Here is a 25,882-nt window from a genome sequence, read left to right on the forward strand (position 1 = left end):
GTAATGACCTTTGGCCTCTAGTCAATAAATTGACCTCTAGTCAATATATTGACCTCTAGTCAATAAATTGACCTCTAGTCAATAAATTGACCTCTAGTCAATAAATTGACCTCTAGTCAATAAATTGACCTCTAGTCAATAAATTAACCTCTAGTCAATAAATTAACCTCTAGTCAATATATTGACCTCTAGTCAATAAATTAACCTCTAGTCAGTATATTGACCTCTAGTCAATATATTGACCTCTAGTCAATACATTGACCTCTAGTCAATAAATTGACCTCTAGTCAATATATTGACCTCTAGTCAATAAATTGACCTCTAGTCAATAAATTGACCTCTAGTCAATAAATTGACCTCTAGTCAATAAATTGACCTCTAGGCAATAAATTGACCTCTAGTCAATAAATTGACTCCTGTCGTCGACAAATTGATCTCTAGTCAATAAATTGACATTTGGTCAATATAATGACCTCTGGTCAATATAATGACCTCTGGTCAATATAATGACCTCTGGTCAATATAATGACCTCTGGTCAATATAATGACCGCTGGTCAATATAATGACCTCTGGTCAATATAATGACTCTGGTCAATATAATGACCTCTGGTCAATAAAATGACCTCTGGTCAATATAATGACCTCTAGTCGATAAATTGACCTCTAGTCAATAAATTAACCTCTAGTCAATATATTGACCTCTAGTCAATATATTGACCTCTAGTCAATATATTGACCTCTAGTCAATATATTGACCTTTAGTCAATATAATGACCTCTAGTCAATGTATTGGCCTCTAGTCAATAAATTGACCTCTAGTCATTAAATTGACCTCTAGTCATTAAATTGACCTCTAGGCAATAAATTGACCTCTAGTCAATAAATTGACCCCGGTCGTCGACAAATTGATCTCTAGTCAATAAATTGACATTTGGTCAATATAATGACCTCTGGTCAATACAATGACCTCTGGTCAATATAATGACCTCTGATCAATAAAATGACCTCTGACTAGAGGTCATTATATTGACTAGAGGTCAATATATTGACTAGAGGTTTATTTATTGACTAGAGGTTAATTTATTGACTAGAGGTCAATTTATTGACTAGAGGTCAATTTAATGACTAGAGGTCAATTTATTGACTAGAGGCCAATACGTTGACTAGAGGTCATTATATTGACTGGAGGTCATTATATTGACTAGAGGTCAATATATTGACTAGAGGTTAATTTATTGACTAGAGGTTAATTTATTGACTAGAGGTCAATTTATTGACTAGAGGTTAATTTATTGACTAGAGGTCAATTTATTGACTAGAGGTCAATTTATTGACTAGAGGTCAATATATTGATTAGAGGTCAATATATTGACTAGAGGTCAATATATTGACTAGAGTCAATATATTGACTAGAGGTTAATTTATTGACTAGAGGTCAATATATTGACTACAGGTTAATTTATTGACTAGAGGTCAATATATTAACAAGGGGTCATTATATTGACCAGAGATCATTATATTGACCAGAGGTCATTATATTGACCAGAGGTCATTTTATTGACCAGAGGTCATTATATTGACCAGAGGTCATTATATTGACCAGAGGTCATTATATTGACCAGAGGTCATTATATTGACCAGAGGTCATTTTATTGACCTCTAGTCAATAAATTGACCTCTAGTCATTAAATTGACCTCTAGTCAATAAATTGACCTCTAGTCAATAAATTGACCTCTAGTCAATAAATTGACCTCTAGTCAATAAATTGACCTGTAGTCAATAAATTGACCTCAAGTCAATAAATTGACCTCAAGTCAATAAATTGACCTCTAGTCAAAAAATTGACCTCTAGTCAATATATTGACCTCTAGTCAATAAATTGACCTCTTGTCAATAAATTGACCTCTAGTCAATAAATTGACCTCTAGTCAATAAATTGACCTCTAGGCAATAAATTGACCTCTAGTCAATAAATTGACCTCTAGGCAAAAAAAAGACCCCTGTAGTCGACAAATTGATCTCTAGTCAATAAATTGACATTTAGTCAATATAATGACCTCTAGACAATAAATTGACCTCTAGTCAATAAATTAACCACTAGTCAATATATTGACCTCTAGTCAATAAATTAACCTCTAGTCAATATAATGACCTCTAGTCAATGTATTGGCCTCTAGTCAATAAATTGACCTCTAGTCATTAAATTGACCTCTAGTCAATAAATTGACCTCTAGTCAATAAATTGACCTGTAGTCAATAAATTGACCTCTAGTCAAAAAATGGACCTCTAGTCAATATATTGACCTCTAGTCAATATATTGACCTCTAGTCAATAAATTGACCTCTAGTCAATAAATTGACCTCTAGGCAATAAATTGACCTCTAGGCAATAAATTGACCTCTAGTCAATAAATTGACATTTGGTCAATATAATGACCTCAGGTCAATATAATGACCTCTGGTCAATATAATGACCTCTGGTCAATATAATGACCTCTGGTCAATATAATGACCTCTGGTTAATATAATGACCTCTGGTCAATATAATGACCTCTGGTCAATATAATGATCTCTGGTCAATATAATGACCTCTGGTCAATATAATGACCCGTGGTTAATATAATAACCTCTGATAAATATAACGACCTCTGGTCAGTATATTGACCTCCAGTCAATATATTTTAATTTTTTCCGCTCCACTTGCCGTCCTCCCCACTCTTACATACACCCAGTCGCAAATACTGTTTGCAGGCTTACAAGCATAACTACATACATAGCTACACATATCAAATGTGATTATTTCTAAACGGATATGATATGAAAATTAGGGGGGTTCTGACGCTGCAGTTTGTAATTTACGCTTGGAAATTTTCCAAGCCTTTAGGAGAGCAACAATCTTACACTTTTTCTTTTAAATTTATAAAACTGGTGAACTCCATTGCTTCTATATTTTTTGATTTGATCTCGATGACAAATTGTACCATGTGATCCAGGTTTATATTGCCGAGATTGCAGACACTTGCCCATCTGATACTCCTTTGAGAGCGATGAAATCGACAAGAAATATTCCGTGCGGTGCTGTTTGTAGCTGGCCCAGTTTCCATTGTCGGGCAGCAATAGCATCAGCATGGCAATTCACAATTGCCTGCCACGATTATAAATTGTCCATGTTTCAACGTTTTCAGTTCGGTTTTTCTTTCTTTGGCCAACACTATTATTTGCCGAGTCCGAAGTTACAGATTACCACTTCAAATGTGGAGCATTGTTTTATTTTAATTCCATCGTTTAATGACAATTAATGGTGGTACAATTGTTCCAACGTTTTTAGTGAAGTTTGGTTTTGGCCTCTTGAAGTTTTTCTAGCTTTTGTCTTTCAAAGACTTCGTTGGCCCAAATCTAAGGTTCCAGCTGGAAATTCTAACATATCCCCCATTGGTCCCTTGTAGTAGATTTGCAATTCGACCAAAATTATCAACAATTTTTAATTTCGTGTTAATCTGAAGGTGTTTTATTTGGCTTTGTTTCGAATTTGATTTTTTTGGCAACAATCGATTGGGAAATCGCCAAACGACAAAACGGGGATTTGTGTTCGATTTTCCTTTTATGTTTTTTCTGTTACAATTCGTTTGCTGGCGTTCGCTATTAGGTATTTTTTTTCGGTTTCTAACAAATCAATCGATATTGTAAAATCAAATTTTCAACATTCATTCGAATCGAAGTGACATCGAATTGGTTCGCCAGCAGTGTTTGACGTTAGTTTGGTATCTCAAGAAAAGTGCGCATTGAACTCAGGCCGATGGTAATCTCTTCGGATTTCTAAATGTTTTGCAACTTTGTAGGACAGAAAAAAAGATAAAAAATCGAAATGCTTCTGATGAAGTAAACACAAATGTATTACATTTCTATTCATCGATTTGGGAAATGTATTAAGTACTCAATGCAATATACTACCATTTCTTCAGTTGAAGTCAATAATGGACAGATTTCAATATTGATTAGAAGTCAATGTGGAGTAGAGGCTAATATTGTTTTCTAACCAATGATGATCAGAAGCAAATGTAATTCGACAAGACCTTATCATCAATATAATACATTGACTACAAGTCAAAGTTTTGGGCTAATTTAAAAAATTCGGCCTCTTTTGAATTGATTGGCCTGTAATATTTTTTTGGATCTCCATTAAACATAATTACCTTTGGATCCTAATCAATATACTGATCTAGTCCATAGATTAACCAGTAATCCATCTATTGATATATGGTCATTATGTTTACATCTAGTCAGAAAATGGACCTCAAATCAATACATTGTTCGCTTGTGAAAGTGTTGGCCTCAAGGCAATTTATTGACCTCCCATCTACATTTTGACCTCTAATCAATTCACAGACGTCTTGATTATATTTTGATCTCCCGTCAATATTTTGACCTATAATTAATGTTTTAATCTAGAGTATAAGCAATATATTGACGTCTAGTTAGTATAATGACCTTCTTTCAATATTTTGACCCCTAGTCAATATATTGACCTCCTATTGACCTATATTAATAGTGACCTTTAGTCAATATTTAAAGTCTATAGTTTGACCTCTAGTCAGTATTTAGACCTTTAGACATTATATTGACCTCAGGTGAATATTTTGACCTCTGACCTATATTTTGTCGTCTCTTCAACATAATTTGGCCCTGTCACTACACTTGACTTCTATGATTTCTATACAATATTTTGACCTCTAGTCAATATGTTGATCTTCAGTCGGTACAATGTCCCCTAAATAACCTCTTTGACATCTGCTCAGTATTTTTGCCTCTGGTCAATATATTGACTTCTCGTCAAATTTTTGACTACAGTGACCTCTAGTCAAAAAAGTGACCTCTTGTCAATATATTGACCTCTTGTCAATAAATATATTGACCTCTTGTCAACGTGTTGACGTCTTGTAAACGTATTGACCTCAAGTCAATCTATTGACCTCAAGTCAATCTATTGACCTCAAATCAATCTATTGACCTGAAGTCAATCTATTGACCTCAAGTCAATCTATTGACCTCAAGTCAATCTATTGACCTCAAGTCCATCTATTGACCTCAAGTCCATCTATTGACCTCAAGTCAATCTATTGACCTCAAGTCAATCTATTGACCTCAAGTCAATCTATTGACCTCAATTCAATCTATTGACCTCAAGTCAATCTATTGACCTCAAGTCAACATATTGACCTCAAGTCAATATATTGACCTCAAGTCAATATATTGACCTCAAGTCAACATATTGACCTCAAGTCAATATATTGACCTCAATTCAATATATTGAACTCAAGTCAATATATTGACCTCAAGTCAACATATTGACCTCAAGTCAATATATTGATCTCAAGTCAATGTATTGACCACTAGTCAATATATTGACTTCAAGTCGATATATTGACCTCAAGTCGATATATTGACCTTAAGTCGATATATTGACCTCAAGTCGATATTTTGACCTCAAGTCAAAATATTGACCTCAAGTCAAAATATTAACCTCAAGTCAAAATATTAACCTCAAGTCAATATATTGACCTCAAGTCAACATATTGACCTCAAGTCAACATATTGACCTCAAGTCAATATATTAACCTCTTGTCAATATATTGACCTCTTGTCAATTTATTGACCTCTTGTCAATTTATTGACATCCAGTCAACATATTGACCTCAAGTCAACATATTGACCTCAAGTCAATATATTAACCTCTTGTCAATATATTGACCTCTTGTCAATTTATTGACCTCTTGTCAATTTATTGACATCCAGTCAATATATTGACCTCAAGGCAATATATTGACCTCTTGTCATTGTATTGACTTTTGGTCAGTCTATTGACCTCAAGTCAATATATTGACCTCTTGTCAACGTATTGACGTCTTGTCAATATATTGACCTCTTGTCAATATATTGACCTCTTGTTAATATATTGACCTCTTGTCAATATATTGACCTTTTGTCAATATTTTGACCTCTTGTCAATTTTTTGTATTTTTGTCAACATATTGACCCCTTGACAATATATTGACCTCAAGTCAATAAATTGACCTCAATCATTGACCTTAAGTCAATATATTGATCTCAAGTCAATATATTGACATCCCGTCAATATTTTGACCTCAAGACAATATATTGACCTCTTGTATTGACCTCTTTTCAATATAATGACCCCTTGTCAATATATTGACCTTTAGAAATATATTGACCTCAAGTCAATATATTGACCTCAAGTCAATATAATGACCTCAAGTCAATATTTTAACCTCAAGTCAATATATTGACCTGAAGCCAAAATATTGACCTCAAGTCAAAATATTGACCTTAAGCCAATATATTGATCTTCCATCCATATTTTAATTTCTTGACTATATTTTGACTACAAGTCAATCTTTTTTCTATTAATATTAATATTATTATTATTATTATTATTATTATTATTATTATTATTCTCAATATTACTCACATTCCAACCCCTCTTTAATCTCCCCAGAATCATAATGGTAATTAAAAATCTTAACTTAAATTATGATTGATTAAGCAAAAGCTTAATTAATAATCATTAAAAAATTAAAAACGACCACTTTACAAAATTCCCCCTCTCGTCGTGAGAGTTGAAATAGAGAATAAAATCAAAAGACTTAAGACACAAACGTGCCCACCTACGTACCGCAAATAAACGACAAATACAATCGCCAAAGATAAATACACAATACTATGGCAAAAAAGCCGTAAACAAACGGTATAATTGCCGGGCGCATTTGAAATGAGATGGCAATGGAACATTCCCCCATTTCATTCATTGATTTCATAGAAAAAAAAAACACACACACAAATTCGGAGGAGAGTGTGGAGATCACTCTCGCGTTTGGCCTGAGAGCGAGTGAGTGAGTCGAGTCGGCTTTTCTTATGTTTGTTTTGATTTTGTTATTCTTAGCCAACACAACATAATTGTGTAGAGTTGTGAATATACACCACTGTTTTGTTGTGTGTTGGCTAGTGGGGAGTTTCTCTGCAGAGGGACTGTTAAGTTTATGTGGTGTTACTGCTATTGAAATAATGGCCAAACAGCTGAGCTCTAGCATTTGCTTGTGTTGCTGAAAACTCTGGTAAAGAAACAATTTTTCATATTGGCCTACTGGAAATCTTTGATGTGTGTGTGTGAGTGTGCGTGTGTACATTGCTTGTATTTGCGAGGTTTTTGGGGGCCCTCCATGCTGCCGTAATGGTCTTTCTGTGTGCGCTATGCTGCTGCTGGCTGGCTGGCTGACTGACTGGCTGTCTGTGGCCAATATGAGTTGCATTGACGTCGTCTGTTAACAGAACTGTTTTGACCATTAAACCGTACGGTTGCAAACGCCTAATAACGCTCGCGATTTACGTCTTTTTAGTTTTGAGAGTTTTATGAAAAGAGGTTTTTAGATTTTTTCTTTGATTTTAGTGCAGCATAAAAAATTTATGATTTTGGTATTTTGTCGTAGAGAAATAAAGTTTTGGATAAAAAGTATTTTAATCAGAATATAAAATTTAATAAAAACATAATTTTTACCAATTTTAATTCCAAATGCAATCAATCCAAAAAAATATTAAAAATGAAACCCCAATCTTGTTTTGTGTGTTGATTTGTTAATTTTATTTTTGCTGTGTTTTTTGTGATTTGTTGGTGATTTTGTCGAATTTTCGCGCAAAAAAAAATAGAAAACCTTATAAAGAAAACCTAAATAAATATGCGATGCGATGTCTAATGGCAATCATGGAAGAAGAAAATATTTTTTTTTTGAAAATCCCAAAAAAATGTTCACAAATATATTTGTTGAACTTGTTTTTGTTTTGGCGAATGCCTATCTCTCTGTGTTAAGAAAAACACAACAGCAACAACAAAAAAAAAGTGGAAAAACAAAAAAATAAGCGATAGATTTCGATTTGGTAACAGTTCGCCACCATAATATTGCCTAATAGTATCGCGAAAAACAAAATCGAGTTTGCAAGAAATCTATCAATGAAATGAGATTAGAGAAGTAACCAAAACAGAGCAAACAAAAAATGAAAAAAAAAAAAATGAAAAAAAAAAAAATAAAAATTCAACAAAAAAATATAGAAGAAATCAATACTCAAAAAATGTGGAATAAGTGGCAAATGCATTAAACCAATAACAGAAACAACAACGACAACAACAAAAAATCGCATTGAGCATAACATGTTCACCGAAAGATAAATCAAAGCCTGATTTTTATTTTGGCGAGATGAAAAGCCCCACGAGGAAAACTGGCTGCCGCATTTCAACACCATACCGGGTGATTTGGCCATTAGAAAAATCCAAAAAATAAAATAAAAAAATACAAATATATACAATTATACTTTGTATGGATCTGGAAATCTGAAATCAAATAGAATCAAGAAATAAAGAAAGATGAGGGCAATTTCATTTGGTTGAAAAAATTTGGAAAATTTGAGGTGTTTAAAAAAGAATTAGATAAATTGGAAATACAATTCTTAAAATAATATTAAAAAAAAAATAAATAAATAAAAAAGAGAAAGAGAAACATTGAAGAACTGAAAATATTGAATGAATATTGAAAAAAAGTATTAGAAAAAAATCTAATGTCTTGATAACATATACAATTTTGAAACGTCATTTCTATACATTTGTGAAACCTTTAGTCCATTAGAAAGAAATCTGTTCTTGGGGTGCAATTCTTGTTCTACGAAATTGTGAAAAGATTAAGGAAAGAAAAGTCAAATGAAAAATCTCAAAAAGGAAGTATTTTTCATTTTTCTCCTTATCATAAAACAAGAACATTCTGTGTGGATGACAGAATTCATGCAAAAATGTTCCTCATAATATTTTTACTAAAATAAGTTCAAGTAGGAAAATAAATTTTATGGAGGCATTGCTTCGTAAAATTCTCAAATAAAGAGTGAATACTAAAAAAAAAACAAGTAGGTTCTGAATTTTTTATACCATCTAAAATTATAACGAGTCGGGGATCTCCAAATCCTTTAAAATTTTGGGAATTGAATGATCCATATTTCTATACCTGTAAATACTGAATATTTTGGCCAACTAGCTTTTCCCCCTTTTTCTAAACCCAAATACTAAAATCTTTGAACATGCAAATAGGACTTTCCAACTGCAATTTATCGTTCCATGGGGTTCATTTGAAAAATTAGATCTACACTTTTTTTGTAAGGATGTGTCCTCCTAATTATATTTCAAAATATTAAATTGGCTGGAAGAAGTGGGTAGAATCACATAAAATCGGTCGTTAGCGTTATAATTTTGGAGCTATACCAAATAATGGACCCATATTACCCATTTTCTGTAGAAAGGATTAATATTCACTTGAACTAATTGGACTGAAAATACGTTCACAACCGTTCACAAAAATCCAAAGGACACTTATGTGGGACCAATGGCAAATAGGTGATCAATATTGACCAATTTTCAACCGAAAGAGATTTTACGAATTCAGAACCTTAACATTTAAGCTGGAACATTAAACATACCAAAAACTCAGAGGAAAACTTTGTTGCTTCAATATTTAAGCTTTGTGGAAATAAAGCATTTTGCATTTTTTAGTCAAAATCGCCAACATTGATACCTCCCGATTCACGATATATTTCAAAGTTGAATCTTCATTTTTAAATTAAATCGATTTTAAATTCGAGTATAGAAGAAGCTCATAGTTGTTTTGTTTCTTGGACAACACTCAAATCACGTTTTTATACCTTCAGCCATCTGACTAGCGATTTGATACGGCCAAAACGTGCCTTATCGAAAAAACGTTTTTAGAGGTCTCTTTGGACCAAATCCGTTTCAAGACATTTGGAGTCGATCTACGGGTGTCTGTCCGTCCGCCTGTCTTCGGCTGGCTGGTGCGCATTATAACTTTCGAAGGGAGTATCCGATTTAGTCCAAACTTGGTACATCGTAATATTATTATCAAACTTAGATGGACAATATTGGTAAAATTTCCAAAGAATATTTTAAGTCACAGAAGGAGAAAGGAAAATCCGATTTTTCTCCAACTTTTCAGATCCTAATATTCGCATAAGTTTTAGGTCGGGTGGGAAAATGAACAATATCGGTCCCCTCCATCAAGTACATCCCCCACAAAGGTCCAAGATTTTGAATAATTAGACCCTTAGCCATATGGCTACAGAGGGTATATATATCATTTGATACGGTCAAAATGTGCCTAGTCGAAATAACAGTTTTATACCAAATCCGTTTCAGGAGTCGATCTACGGGTGTCTGTCCGTCCGCCTGTCTGTCTGCCTGGCTGGTGTTCACAATAACTCTCGAAAGGAGTATCAAATTTGGTCCAAACTTGGTACATCGTAGTATTATTATCAAACATAGATATAGTTCGGAGATGTGTAATAAAGGTCCACTCCCCCTGGTACCTCCCCCGCAAAAGGTCGAAATTTTCAAAGAAAATATTTTACTACACAGAAAGATTTTGCTACAATTTTGCAAATCCTAATATCTGCATTAGTTCTAGGTCAGGTACGAAAATGGACAATATCGGTCCACTCCCTCAAGTACATCCCCCCCCAAAGGGTCAAGATTTTGATTAATTATAACTCTTTTAAAATGCGAAGTAAGTGCCCGATTCTTTTCAAATTACACACATCACAATCATTTGATCAACCCAAGGTCTGATGGAAAGATGGAATATATCGGTCCACTTCTTCTGGTACCTCCCCCACAAAGGGTCAAAATTTTGAAAATATAATATAAAGTCTTCTTATAAAGTCTACTTATGGTATATAGATCATAAAGGGTAGATAAAAAATATAAGGGTTTATCCAGAAGATCTCTTGAAGGTCTTTTAATTTTTTTTATTCCGATTAACTTCTATAACCGAATAACCGATTGTTTTCACAGAAGGCTTATAAAATATGTATAATCAAAAAAAAAAAAAAAAAAAAAACATTGAAAAGGTACCTAAAACTTAATATATCCTATGTAGGTCCTCTTCTAAGGGGGGGGGGGGGGGGGGGGGGGGAGTCTTTGTCTTTGGAAGGTATTACTAAATGTATGGAAGATTCATTAAAGGTGTAGATATGGAGGAAGTATGCAAAGTCTATATATAGAAGAACTGGGGGCCATACCAAAACGGCAACCTCTATAGACAAGTTTATACTTCAAGTATTTCAATCTACCAAATCTTCTAAAATAACGAATTTGAAACAAATTGTGGGTAAATGTGACTAGGATTATCAAAATACCGAATATCGGTGGGTATCGTTATATGGGCGCTATAGAAAAACGTGGACCTAAGTATTCAATCATCAAAATACTGAATATCCCGCGGTAACATTATGTGGCAGCTATACGAAAACGTGGACATACTGTGTTTCGCCACGGGAGCTAGAACCAATTACTACCAATTTTTAGACAAATCCATGGAAAAATGTGGCAAAAATCACCGATTATCGGGAGGTACCGTTATATGGCGACTATACCAAAACGTGGACCGATATATCTCATTTTTAATACCAACCAACCTAAACACAAATGGTTTTGCCAAATTTTGAAGCTCTACATCAAATAATGTGGGCTGTATCGTAATTTCAAAAGACAGACTGACAGACAGAAAGACTTACATCGTTAAATCGACTGATCACGAATATATAAATCCTTTTCTATTGCGGATATTTAGAGGTCTTACAAAGGGAATGGCAAAATTAATATTCCCTCCTTTCCAAGGTGGAGTATATAATAATGGGATGTGTGAAATATGAAGAGAACCCGATGTTTTTTTTTGTATTTTATAATCGTTTTGATTATTCAAAATGTTGAATCTTTGTGGGGAAAGTGCCAGAAGGAATGATAACAGATCTTGTGTTGGTAGAAATATTCCGATGTGCTATGTCTGAATGAAATCGAATGGTAATTTCCTGTTTTATGAGCTTCATGGTTATTCAAAATTTTCAACCTTTGGTGGGAAGGTACTAGAAGCAGTCTTCACACCAGACCTTGGATTAATAAAAAATATTGTGATGTGTGATTTAAAGAGAAACGGATGCATAATTCCGATTTTATGATCGTTTTTATACCCTCCACCATACTATGGAGGTTATATTAACTTTGTCATTCCGTTTCTAACTTCTCGAAATACTCATGTCAGACCCAACAAAGCACAAATATTCTTGATCAGCGTAAAATTCGAAGTCGATTTAGCGATGTCCGTCTGTCTGTCTGCCTGTCCGTCTCTCTGTCTGTTGTAATCACGCTATCTTTCGAACGAATTGAGATAGAAGGCTAAAATTTTGCACACATGTTTATTTTTCCAGTAGGCAGGTTAAGTTCGTAAATGGGCCATGTAGGTCCACGTTTTCATATAGCCCCCATATAACGGTACCTCCCGATATGCGGTATTTTGATGATTTTAGCGACATTATTCAACGGAATTGTTTCAAATTTTGTATTTGAAGTTCGAAATGGATACTACAGCCTAAGGCAGAAAATTGTCTGTGCTGGTCCAGATCTTCGCACAGCTCCGATATAACGGTACCTCCCTATATTCGGTATTTTGATGATTTTAGCTACATTGTTCACCGTTTATTTCAAGTTTCGAATTTGAATATGTTAATGGCTTATGACAAACAATGCCTATGTAGGTCCAAGTCGTATACACCCCAATATAACTATTATCTTCGGTATTTTTAAAATTGTAACAGATTTTTAAAGGAATTTAATTTTTTGAAAATTTCCAAATTCGTTCTAAATGGTGGAGGGTACTCAAAGTTCGGCCCGGCCGAACTTACTGCTTTTGAACTTGTTGTTATTCAATACTCTGACTTACAGGATGAATGTTTCGATCTCTATCATTATTATAACAGATTATGTGTTAAGTGAAATATTGAGATGTGCTAAGTCTGAATGGAATCGGATGTTGATTTCGTGCTTTATGAGCATTGTGGGGGAGGTACCAGAAGGATATCTGAAGTTCCACAATTTTTGATAGGTTTGAAAAAATTAGTTTGCGAAGGTAACTTTACAATTTCAACCATAACCTTTGCATCTGATCGTATTTTTCTAAATCTATGGGACCAAGTAGGACGTTTCTTTATACACTCACGTGTCAAGGAATTTGCGTCGTACTGATAAAAACTCAAAACGCAGTAATTGACAGTGAACAAAATATTCCATTCAATAAAAAAATAATCGATTTCATTCTGCGTATTAATTTTTTAAACAAATTCGGCATTACAGAACAAAAAAATAAATACACCCATTAAAATATTTGATGCCTATCTATATAACAAAAAATGCATAACAATTAATGAATTTGATTTCGGAACAATTGTAACCAGTTTTCGGAACGATTTCTAATTTTAATTCACAAAAAAAAAAAACAAAATTGCATTTATTACTTCCAACATTTTTTAATATTTCATTTTTCAAAAAAAAAAAAAAAAAGTTCATATAATAACGTAAACACTTCCGTTGACATAGACGGTTGAGGTAAAAAAAAACCGAAAAAAAAAATTGGCCATGACTGATATTTGTTTTGTGAATGAATTTCGCAAGCCATAATCGACATCGGCCAATAATTTGTGATATCGACAAGAAAATTATTGAATTCATTATTTTTTCGGGGGGGTTGTTGTGTGTAATAATATCTAGACTTCATTATGTCTATCTTACGTGTCATTATTCTGCATATCCGCCTGTCTGTATGTCGATCGATCTAAACGCCCCTTCATGGCCTAGCCGATGGCTGTGGTTAGTTAGTTACCGTTTACATGTTCTTTAGTCTTCGATTTGTCGTTGTAATGCCGTTTTCTAGACTTCTTCTCTTCTTTTGGCCAGAATTAAGTGCAATCGAAAAAAATAACAACAACAACAACAGCCATTGCAATTTTAAAACATTTTTTGAAAGTCTCACAATTTCTGGTGTTCTTTTTCTGTCAATAGTGGAGTCGGAACGAGTCGAGTCGAAGTTGAGTTGTGTTGCAGTTTTTCTGCTTAATTTACGAAACTCATTTGTCTCAAAATTCCACTTCCTTTCATTTTCAGAAATAACAACAATGACAACAAAAAAATCGTAGTTAGTTTAAGTTTCTTGTTGTAACTTGGCTACATTGCCCGCCATTCCGTTGACTTGTTAAAATACCCATAAAAATGTATCTCAAACCGAAATTCTTAATAGACAATTTTCGAAATTAAATTGCACTTAAAAGCCTTCTGCTGCAACCCCTTGCTCCCACTTGAATAAAATTCGCTACCACCTCAGTATCTCAGTAAGGAAATTCGGAAATCTAGCTCAATTTGTTGACAGACACCCATTAAGAACATGAAAAATAACGGCTGGTAATTTTTGTGATAGTTCTAGTTGTTGCTGTTATGGTTTTGAATTTTTTTTTGCCAAATTTATGGCCAAAACTAATGTTCTTTAATTTATCAGGCGATTCTTAGGTGGTGGTAGGCTAAAAATAAAAATGCAACTGCTGTAGTTTTTTTTTTCGATACAAAATTTAGATATAGTCGTAAGGGAGGGTCATTTTGCATACGATATAAGACAAACATAAGGAAAAAGGCTTTAAATTCAGCCAAATATAAGAAGAAGGTCTTTAAATTCCGCTATGCTAAGCATTTGAGGTGTAAAATTTGAAATTAAAAAAAATAAAAAATAAAAATTTGATTCCTGACCGCCAAGTACCCACTGCCTAAAAATCTTATGTGAATATTTTTCAATATCCGCTATTTTTGAAAGCATTTCTTTGAACCCCTCACGGTTTCATGGAAAGGAAATTCTGGAATAAAATCAGACACTGGAATTTTTGTTAGGATGTGTTTGAGAATATTTTTACAAAGTCCACGATTTTTAAATATAAAGACTTTAAAAACAACCCTTATTAAAGTCCACAATTTTTTTTATACCCTCCACCATACTATGGAGGGTATATTAATTTTGTCATTCCGTTTGTAACTCCTCGAAATACTCATGGCAGACCCAAAAAAGTATATATATTCTTGATCAGCGTAAAATTCTAAGACGATTTAGCCATGTCCGTCTATCTGTCTGTCTGTAGGTCTGTCTATCCCTCTGTCTGTCTGTCTGTCTGTTGTAATCACGCTATCTTTCGAACAAATTGAGATAGAAGGCTAAAATTTTGCACACATGTATATTTTGCCAGTAGGCAGGTTAAGTTCGTAAATGGGCCAGGTAGTTCCAAGTTATCATATAGCCCCCATATAACGGTACCTCCCGATATTCGGTATTTTGATGATTTTAGCGACATTATTCATCGGAATTGTTTCAAATTTGGCATTTGAAGTTCGTAAGGGATACTACAGCCTAGGACAGAAAATTATCTGTGCAGGTCCACGTCTTCGTATAGGCCCCATATAATGGTACCCCCCGATATTCGGTATTTTGATGATTTTAGCGACATTATTTACCGGAATCGTTTCAAATTTGGATAATGGATACTACATCGTAAGTCAAAAAATGAGCTATGTAGGTCCACGTCTTCATATAGCCCCCATATAACGGTACCTCCCGATATTCGGTATTTTGATGATTTTAGCGTCTTTATTAACCACAATTTTTTCAAATTACGCATTTAGAGTTCGTAATGGAAACTCCAGTCTGTGACAGAAAATTGTCTATGCAGGTTCAGGTCTTCGTATAGGCCCCATATACCAGTACCTCCCTATATTCGGTATTTTGACGAGTTTAGGTACAATACTCACCGAAATTGTTTGAAATTTCGTATTTGAAGTTCGTAATGGATGCTACAAAATATGACAAAAAATTGTCTACGCAGGTTCAGGTCTTCGAACAGCTACGATATAACGGTACCTCTATATTCTATATTTTGATCATCGTTTATTTCAAGTTCCGAATTTGAATTTGGTAATGACTTATGACAAATAATGCCCGTGTGGGTCCACGTCATATAGGCACCAATATAACGGCAATAGTCGGTATTTTTAAAATTTTACCAAAGTTTTTTTCAGGATTTTATTTCCAAATTCGTTCCAAATGGTGGAGGGTATTCAAAGTTCGGCCCGGCCGAACTTACTGCTTTTTAACTTGTTGAATTTAAACTTTCAATTTTTCAGGATTTCAACTCTATTCCTTCACCCAATATTAAATTCAGTACTATTTAATACTTTTCGAACAATACACATTTTCAAAACCACCTCCATTCGAACAGAGACCTCATTATCAAATTTGAGGATTTCAGCTCTATTTGTTCACTCAATACACAATTTAGTATCACTTAGTACTTTTCGAACAATTATATTACGCATTTGCATAACAACCTCAATATCACCAAATATCAAATGTAGCACCATTCTGTACTTTTCGTACAATTATAGCACACATTTCTAAAACCAAATCTATCACCAACAGGGACCCCAATATATTATTTCAATAATCCAGCTTCACCCTAAACCAGACTGTTTCAAATTTAGTACCACTTAGTACAGTTCGAAATTTTGAGAATTTTGTAGGGAGGTGCCGGAAGGAGTGGATCGATATATTCCATCTTCACAGCAGATCTTGTGTTTGTAAAAATAATGGGATGTGTGAAATATAATTTTATGATCGACTTAGTTATTCAAAATGCTAACCCCTTGTGAGAGAGGTACCAGAAGAAATGATCCGATTTCTACCATCTTTATAACAGATCTTGTGTTGATACAAATATTGAGATTTGAAAATTTTGAACAGAATCGGATGTTATTTTTGAGTTTTATAAGTTTCATGGATATTTACAATTTTGACCTTTTGTGGGGGAGGTACTATATGGAATTTTCCGATCTCTACCATCTGTATAACAGATCTTGTGTTGATAAAAATATAGAGATGTGCGATGTCTGAGTGGAATCGAATTTTAACCCTGTGTTTTATGAGAATATTCAAAATTCTGACCCTTTGTGTGGGAGGTACAAGAAGGAGTGGACCGATATATTCCGTCTTAATACCAGATCTTGGGTTCGTAAAGATATTAGGATGTGTGAAATTTGAAGACAATCGGACTCTTGCATCACATTTTATAAGAGTTGTGATTATTCAAAATTTTGAACCTTTGTGGGAGAGGCACGTGATGGAGTGTACCGATATTATCCATTTTCGCACCTGACCTATCACTGACGCAAATATTCGAATTTGCAAAGTTGGAGCAAAATCGGATTATAGTATATCTTTCTGTGCAGAAAAAATATTTTGTTGAAAATTTTGAGGTTTTGTGCGGGAGGTACCAGAAGGGGAGGACCGATACTGCCCATCTCCGAACTTGATCTAAGATTGACAATAATATTACGATGTACCTAATTTGGATCAAATCGGCTACTCCCTTTAAGAGATATCAGACGGACATCGCTAGATCGACTCCGAATGTCCTGAAACGGATTTGGTCCAAAGAGACCTAGGGTTTAAAACCGTTATTTCGATGAGGCACGTTTTGGCCCTAATAAATGATATATACGCTCTGTGGCCATATGGCTGAGGCATAATAACAAGTAAAAAAGTAGCTAAGTTCGGCCGGGCCGGACTTTTAATACCCTAAACCATTTTGAAGGATCTTGGAGGAGGAAGGATTTGAAAAAATAAAAAAAATCCGTCGAAAAATACCACTTAATAAGGTTATATGGGGGCTATACGAAGACGTGGACCTGTATAAATATTGTTTTGTCATAGGCTACCAATTCCGATCTTTAAATATGACATTTGAAATAATTCTGTTGAATAATGTCGCTAATATCATCAAAATACCGAATTTTCGGAGGTACCGTTGTATGAGGCTATACGATATCGTACCATATACACACTTCACACTTCCACACGAAGACATGGACCTGTATAAATAATTTTTTGTCATAGGCTGTAGTATCGATTCCGATCTTTAAATATCACATTTGAAATAATTTTGTTGAATAATATCATCAAAATACCGAATTTTGGGAGGTACCCCCCTTATATTGGGGGCTATACGAAATCGTGTACCTATAAAGACAATTCTCTTCCAGGGGGGTAATGCACTCAGAAGACACGCCTTGTGTGGATTTGTAGATGATTCCACTGAAAAATTCAAAATACCGAATATTGGAGGGTACCGTTATATACGGGCTATACAATATCGTGGACGTATATAGGCCATTCTCCATTCGATGTCGTGAACCTATATAGACAATCCTCTTCCAGGGGGTACTCCTTGTGTGGCATTTCAGACAATTCCATTGGAAAATGTGCCTAAAATCATCAAAATACCGAATATTGGGACGTACCGTTATATGGTGGGAGCGTTATAGCCCATCTTTGAACTCGACCTGATCCAAAGCGACCTAGGGTCTAAAACCATTATTACGAGGAGCCATGTTTTGGCCGTATCAAAAGATATATACCCTCTCTAACCATATGGCTGAGGGTATAATAAATAACACATTTTATCCTTGACCCTTAATTTTTTGCATTATTTTTTAAAAAAAATATTCTAAAAATATATTTATTCAATATTTGTATTTTTTTGCGAAATGGCAAACTCATTTGGGGTAATTAAAATTTTTGAAATATTTTATTAAAAAACGAAGATCCAAAGCCTCTTTTATTCTAAATGGTCATCGGCAAGTCAGCTGTGCATTAACTTAAACTCTTGATTATTCCGACTTATTCGCTAATAAGCTACTAAAACCGTGAACGCCAAGCCAACATGTTCTCTGTCACAAATGCGGCGGCCAGGCAAAGTTGCCGATAAAACCACAACAAACCAAGTCAATCGAAATACATGCCAATAAAAAAAATACAAAAAAAAAAAATCAAAATAAAAAAACTCAAAGAAATACAAAAATAAAACCGGCTATGAACCACCAGAAAACAAAATCAATGAATTAAATAAAAACAAATTAAAACTCAAAAAGTACCAACAACACACAAATAAAAATTTGCCAAAAAAATATTATCCAAAAAAAAAAAAAAAAAAAGAAAAAATATTCTCAGAAAAGAGAGAGACGAGAAACCAAAACAGAGAAGCCAAAATCAAAACAAAATAAATTTGCAAAAAAAAAAAATTAAAAAAAAAATAATTTCCAATCTATAAAACGTTTAATTTTTGTGGTTCTCTTTATTTTTTTGCAGCCAACAAAAAAAAAAAACTGGTCTCAAGAATTTTACAAAGTGAACAAACTACAACAACAACAGCAATAACTATCATATAGTGGCTAGAAATAATAACAACAATAACATATTAACTTAACTGCAAATTAGACTAAACAATTTTAAGAAAAACTGAAAAAGTTTCAATATTTTTTATTCTTCGTCTTCTGATATCGAAACCCAAACACCCAGCCGTGATATACATTAAAGTGGACTTGAAAAAGCAACAGAACAACAACAACAACAACACCCATACATTCAACTCCAGCAATAACCTTAGTCCAAGCACCCATATTCTTGTTGTAGTACAAAAATAACAGCAACAACAACATGAGGTCGGCCTTTAAGGCCAACGTTGCAATGAAAGCAACGGCGGCAGCAGCAGCTCCACATGGAGGAGGTGCTGTTTCTGCAATCAGCAACAGTTTGAAGAATATGACAAAAAACGAGAACAGGTTCTTGGCTAGCAATAACAACAACAACACCAAAACCAACAACAACAACAACAACAACAACAACATCTGCAGCAATATTAATTCCAGTGCAAATAACAGAAGCCAACAAAAGAAACAACAAAACATCAGTAACAACGACAAGAACAATAAAACAGCAAAGAACAGCAAAGATCATGTAATGCAAAAAGCAACAACAACAACAACAACAACATATTCTGCCAGTTCATCTTCATCTTGGTCACCCAAAAGGCCAACGAATTCTACACTGGCCAGAACAACATCATCATCATCATCATCGCCGTCATCAACGCCGTTGTCGTTCTCGTCGTCACCCTTGTTGTTTTTGTCAACGGCATTGTTATCTTTGTTGGGTTCTTCAACAACGTCATCATCATCGGCTACAACATCATCATCGTCATCACGTTTGTCTTCATCATCATCGCCTTCGTCCTCATCTATGACCGTTGCTCTTCTATTGATCGTCTGCATTCTAAACAGCCACGTTGTTGTTGGCGTTACAACAACGGGCGCTGTCCGTCCCGGCACCGGCAATCCCTCGGCACGTCTGCCACGTACCAGTGCCAGCCAGCTGAATAGCGGTAATACGACCGGCAACAGCAATGCCTACAAGTTGGCAGCCAAATCGCTGAACAACAACAACACCAACAATCGCAATGGCAATTTACGCACAAGGTGAGTGATGGAGCGGAGTGACTTGTTGTTTTTGTTTATTTGTTTTTTTCAAGTTTTTGTTGTAATTTTATAAACCAGAGTCTAATAGTGTGAGGCTACTTTTGGAGATGAATTCTTGAAGTTTGGTTTTTTAATGAAATCAAGAAAAAAAGAAGATGTTACATTGGGGTGGGGTGAGACCCCTTGAGGATCTTTTTTGGATGGAGGGCATATTAATGTCTAACATACTGGTTTGTGGGTCTTAATGGTCTACTACAGATATAATTTTTTGAGACCCTCCGTCATTTCGTTTGTAACTCATCGAAATAATAAGACCGGACAAAGTTTATACATTCTTGATCAGCGTAAAATTCTAAGATGGTGTAGCGCGGTCCGTCCACCCGTCCGTCTGTTTGAATCAAGCTAGAGTCAAAACAAATAAAGATAGGAAGCTACTATTTTGCACCGACCTGTCTTTTGTTTGCAGGCAAGTCAAGTTCGGAGATGGACTATATCGGTCCACTATATATTTCAATGGAATTGGTTGAAATTCTACACAAGGAGTACTCTGTGAGTACTTTACCCCCTGCAAGATAATTGTCTATGTAGGTCCACGATATCGTATAGCTCCCATATCCGTTATTCGATATTTTGATAATTTTAACCACATTTTTCGATGGAATTGGCTGAAATTCTACGCAAAGAATTCTTCGTGACTACTTTATCTCCTAACAAGGATAGACTGTAATAGTCCGCAAAATCGTATATTCTCCATATAATATTCGGTATTTTGATGATTCTAGTCACACTTTCCAATGACATTGCCTCAAAATTCACACAAGGAGTTCCCTCTGAGTACCCAACCCCCTAAAAGAGAATTGTCTATATAGGTCCACGATATCGCATATCCCCCATATAACTGTACCTCCCTATATTCGATATTTTGATGATTTTAGTCACACTTTGGCATTGTCCGAAATTCTACTCAAGGAGTTATATGTGAGTACTTTACCTACTAAAAGAGAATTTTCTTTATAGGTCCATCATATCGTATAGCCCCCATACAATGATGCCCCTCGATATTCGGTATTTTGACGATTTTAGCCATATTTTTCAGTGGAATGGTCTGAAAATACACACAAGGAGTTCATTCTGAATACTTTACCCCCCCTGGAAGGGAATTGTCTATATGGGTCTACGTTTTTGAATAGCAGGATTTTCTTGACATTATTTGCCGGATTTGCGTTAAATTACATATTTCAAGTTCGGAATCGTTACTACAGCCTATCACAAAAATGTGTTTATCCAGCCTTCGTATAGCCTCCATATAAAGGTTTTCATTTGAGCGGTACTTCTCGACGGATTTTTTTTAAGTTTTAAATTCCTTCCGAATAATGGAGGTCCTAAAACTTAGCTACTTTTTATATCCTCAGCCGCATGGCTACATAGCCAAAACGTGTCTCATCGAAATGACGGTTTTAGACCCTAGGTCTCTTTGGACCAAATACGTTTCAGGACATTTGGAATCAATCTAGCGATGTCCGTCCGTCTGTCTGGCTCGAATGGAGTTTCCGATTTGGTCCAAACTTGGTATATCGTAATATTTTTGTCAAATTTACATCGAGTTCGGAGATGGGAAATATCCGTCCACTTCTTCTGGTACCTCCACCACAAAATGACAATATTTTCAAAGAAAGAAAGAGAAAGGATAATCCGATTTTGCTCCATCTTTGCAAATCCTAATATTTGCATCAGTGCTAAGTCAGGTGTGAAAATGGATAATATCGGACTGCTCCATCAAGTTCTTACCCCACAAAGGGTCAAAATTTTTAATAATTATAACTATTATAAAATGTGATGTAAGAGTCTGATTGCCTTTAAATTTCACAAGTCCCACTATTTTTATTAACCCCAGGTCTGGTGTATAGATCTACTCCTACTGGTACCTTTCCCACAAAAGGTGAACATTTTGAATAAACAAAACGATCATAAAATCCTTAATAAGCATCCGGTTCTCTTCACATTTTCCATTTTCATTCCATTCTTACTACTAACAGAAGATCTGCTATGAAGATGGGATATATCTGCTACCTCCCCAACAAAGGGTCAAAATTTAGAGCATCCATGGAGCTCATAAGACTGGAAATTAACATCCGATTCCATTCAGACTTGGCATGTCTCAATATTTCCAACAACACAAGATTTGTTATAAAGATGCTGAGATCGGACCATTCTTTTTGGTACCTCCCCCACAAAGGGTCAAAGTTTTGAATAACAAAAACGATCATAAAATCCGAAATAAGCATCTGTTTTTTTTTTCATATTTCACACATTCCATTATTTCTACTAACACAAGATCTGCTGTAAGGATGGGATATATCGATCCACTCATTTTGTTACCTCCCCACCGAGGATCAAAATTTTGAATATCCATAAAGCCCATAAAACGTGTAATTAACATCCGATTCTATTTGGACTTGGTTCCATCTCAATATTTTTCTCAACACAACATCTGCTATAAAGATGGTAGAGATCGGACCATTCATTCCGATACCAACCCACATAGGATTCAAGATTTCGAAAAAAAAATCCTGAGCCAGAAACCTGACATGAATATGAAATTTATGATTTCGCATTAAATTTGATATAAATATTCGATTTTCTTGTAACCTTGGCCGTACCAGTATTTATATCTGTATTAGATGAAGTATGAAAGTGGAATACTTCGGTCGGTCCACTTTTTGGAATCCATAAATTATTAAATATCTCATATAAAGTGAAGGAAGTATAGTCGAAACTTGGCACGTCGCAATATTTATAGCATATTTATTTAAGTCCGATACGATATGGACAACATTGGTCCATGCCTTCGGAACCTACTCCATAGATGTTCAAGAATTTGAATAATGATAAGGCAAATCAAAATATATTTAAAGTAATCAAACTTTGACAAATTTCCCTTAGGTGTTATTTCTGTGGCATACTTCACACAATTTTTTTCTTATGGTCCTTATAAAGGTAGTACCTATTAAATTTTATGCATCGAAATCCTTTTAAAGGACATCTGGGTTAAGACTGTTACTTGATAGGTATGTAATTTCTACAAGACCTTAAAATGTCGTTTATATAAGGATAACCTAATAAATCCATGACTTTTTGATTTAGAGATCTTGATAAGGTATTTTAAGTGCAAAGGATGTATTTTAGACTTTTTTTTGGGTATATGAGACCTTTGAAGCTATTCTAGATATGGAAAACCTCTTAAATGACTTCTTTAATTATGAGTAGTAGTGCGATGATTAACATAAATAAAGCGTCTGTGGGGCGTATACGTTTTATTAATGAACTTTCAACTGTGACGTATACGTTATATTATTTATTTTATTACTGAACTATTTTGCAACAACAAAATAACTGCGGTATCCCAAACAAAAATGCCAACGTTGTTTTTTATCACATTTTTTGATTTTCAACATCTTCTGCTTCGATCCACCCCAATATTGCCATCATCGCCAATTCTTCAAATTCTCACTCAGTTGCGTTTGTTATCTCAACAATGCTTTTGCAATCATCTTTATTGTTTATTGTTGTTGTGTCTTGAAAGTGTAATGGCATCTTCTGTTGTTGTTCTGGTTGGACGTTGTGCCTGCCACGAGTTGGCCACTGCCATTCATTGCCAAAAAAGGAAATTAAGTTAGACATGGCGGCTTATTTTTGGATAATTGTTTAAAAGTGCCAATGATTAATTGTTTTTCGACTGGGGTGTAGAAAACTTTTGAGTGGAGAAGGGGAGAAGAATTTGGAGATTTTGCGTAATATCGAAGATATCTGAGAAGAATTTAGAAGTTTATAAGGGAGTGAGACATCTGCAAAATAGGATGATCTGAGGATGGTTTCCTGTCTATAAATGACCTGGGGCACGTTCTCTATCTATATAAGACCGTTGGAGACGCATTTGTCTTTTAAATACTTTGAAACTTTAAATTTATGGAAGACCTGGAGAAGATCTCTTATTTATAGGAGGACTGTAGAAAAAACGTCTGAGAATAGAAGACCTGTTCAGGGCCTTTATGTGAAGAATACCTTTGACAGAAAAGTTACCCATGTCATGTTTGTTTCGAATTTCGTATACAAGGTGAGATGAAAAAACTGCAACCAACTTCAGACTGCTGTCATTTCTAAGCCACTCATCCGACAGCTGTTAAAATTATTCCAGTGACAGCTCATTATATTGTTTACAAGCGTACAAAAGCATTTTGGTGATAATTTTCCAGAAAACAAGTTATTCGTGATGAAATTCAAGCGTGATAGTGTGATTTCTTTATATTTGGCTGGAAAACCTCAAGTGGCTATCGTTAGAGCACTCCAGCATTTAAATGTGAATAAATTTTTTGTCTTGTACCATCGCTCGTTACCGTGATACTGATACTGGTAGCGTAGCCCTACGTCAAGAAAGTGCACGGAAGAAAACAGCAACATCAGCAGGAATGGTTCGAAAAGTAAAGAAGCGACGTGATCGAAACCCGCGTCGCAGTGGCCGAAAAATGGCTCGTGGTGAGCTGAACATATCGAAATATTCCATTCGGCAAAGATTGAAAAATAAGCTCGGGGTAAAGCCATTGAAATTCCAAAAAGTGCAAGAACTTACACCGCATCGGAAAGAAAATAGACTCAAAAGAGCTAAGGAGTTGCTTCGCTTGACCGAAAGTGGCAGCGGAACTGCCGAATTTGGTTTTCTCCGATGAGAAACACTCGTTGTCCAGCAGTTTCTGAACAAACCAAATGATCGTGTTTACTTGCCAAAAAGGTCAGCTGAAAATGTGAACCTTCGGTTGGCCACCAGAACTCCAGCCTAAAGCCGGCCATGGTGATGTTGTGGGACGCCATAACAGCCGGTGGTCGCTCTACGCTCGTATTAATCGACCGTGTCATTAGAATAAATGGAGAATATTATTCGCCACCGTGTCATCAGAATAAATGCCGAATATTATCGCGAAAATATTCTGGAGGGTGTATTGAAGCCTTGGGCCACGCAAATATTTTGGCCGCAGACCTTGGACATTCCAACAGGACTCAGAGCACCATCACACTCAGCACGCGCCATCCAAGAATTGTCACAAAATGAGGTTCCTCGCTTCATTTCCAGTGCACAATGGCCATACAAATCTCCGGTTACCAACCCGTTGGACTATTGTGTCTGGAGAACTTTTGGAAAGCAAGGTTGGCACTAAAAAATACCAAAGTGTCGATCATCTCAAGCAAGCGTTTCGCCGGGAATGGGCCAAAATACCGCAGAGCAACATTCGGGCAGTGTGTGACGTGTTCATTTGCAGTTCGAAGGCCATAATTCATTCCAATGGTGACCAATTCGAACAAATCTAAACTTATTCTAAAATTTGATGTTATTTCCGATATTTTTTGCTTTCATTCAATACAATTTATGTAAAAATTATGGCGTTTGATTTTGTTGCAGTTTTTTTATCTCACCCTGTATTTAAGGACGTGAGACATCTGCTACATAGGAAGATCTGAGAATGGTTATCTGTCTATAAAAGACTTGAGGAAGCTTCTCTATCTATAGAAAACCGTTGGAGACTCATATGTCTATTGA

General features: G+C 35.0%; 1 protein-coding gene across 1 annotated transcript in view; it reads left to right on the forward strand.

Moving 5' to 3' along the window:
- Positions 1-19,622: 19,622 nt before the first annotated feature.
- The window catches only part of LOC101888209 (fibrinogen alpha chain), a 290,556-nt gene continuing 284,296 nt past the window's right edge, over positions 19,623-25,882 (forward strand). The window contains exon 1 of the mRNA XM_011296201.3: positions 19,623-20,292. Within this exon, the coding sequence (XP_011294503.2) occupies positions 19,778-20,292 (515 nt within the window). The 5' untranslated portion in view covers positions 19,623-19,777. The remainder of the gene's footprint in view (positions 20,293-25,882) is intronic.

Source organism: Musca domestica, unplaced genomic scaffold (assembly GCF_030504385.1).
Source record: "Musca domestica strain aabys unplaced genomic scaffold, Musca_domestica.polishedcontigs.V.1.1 8, whole genome shotgun sequence".
NCBI lineage: Eukaryota > Metazoa > Arthropoda > Insecta > Diptera > Muscidae > Musca > Musca domestica.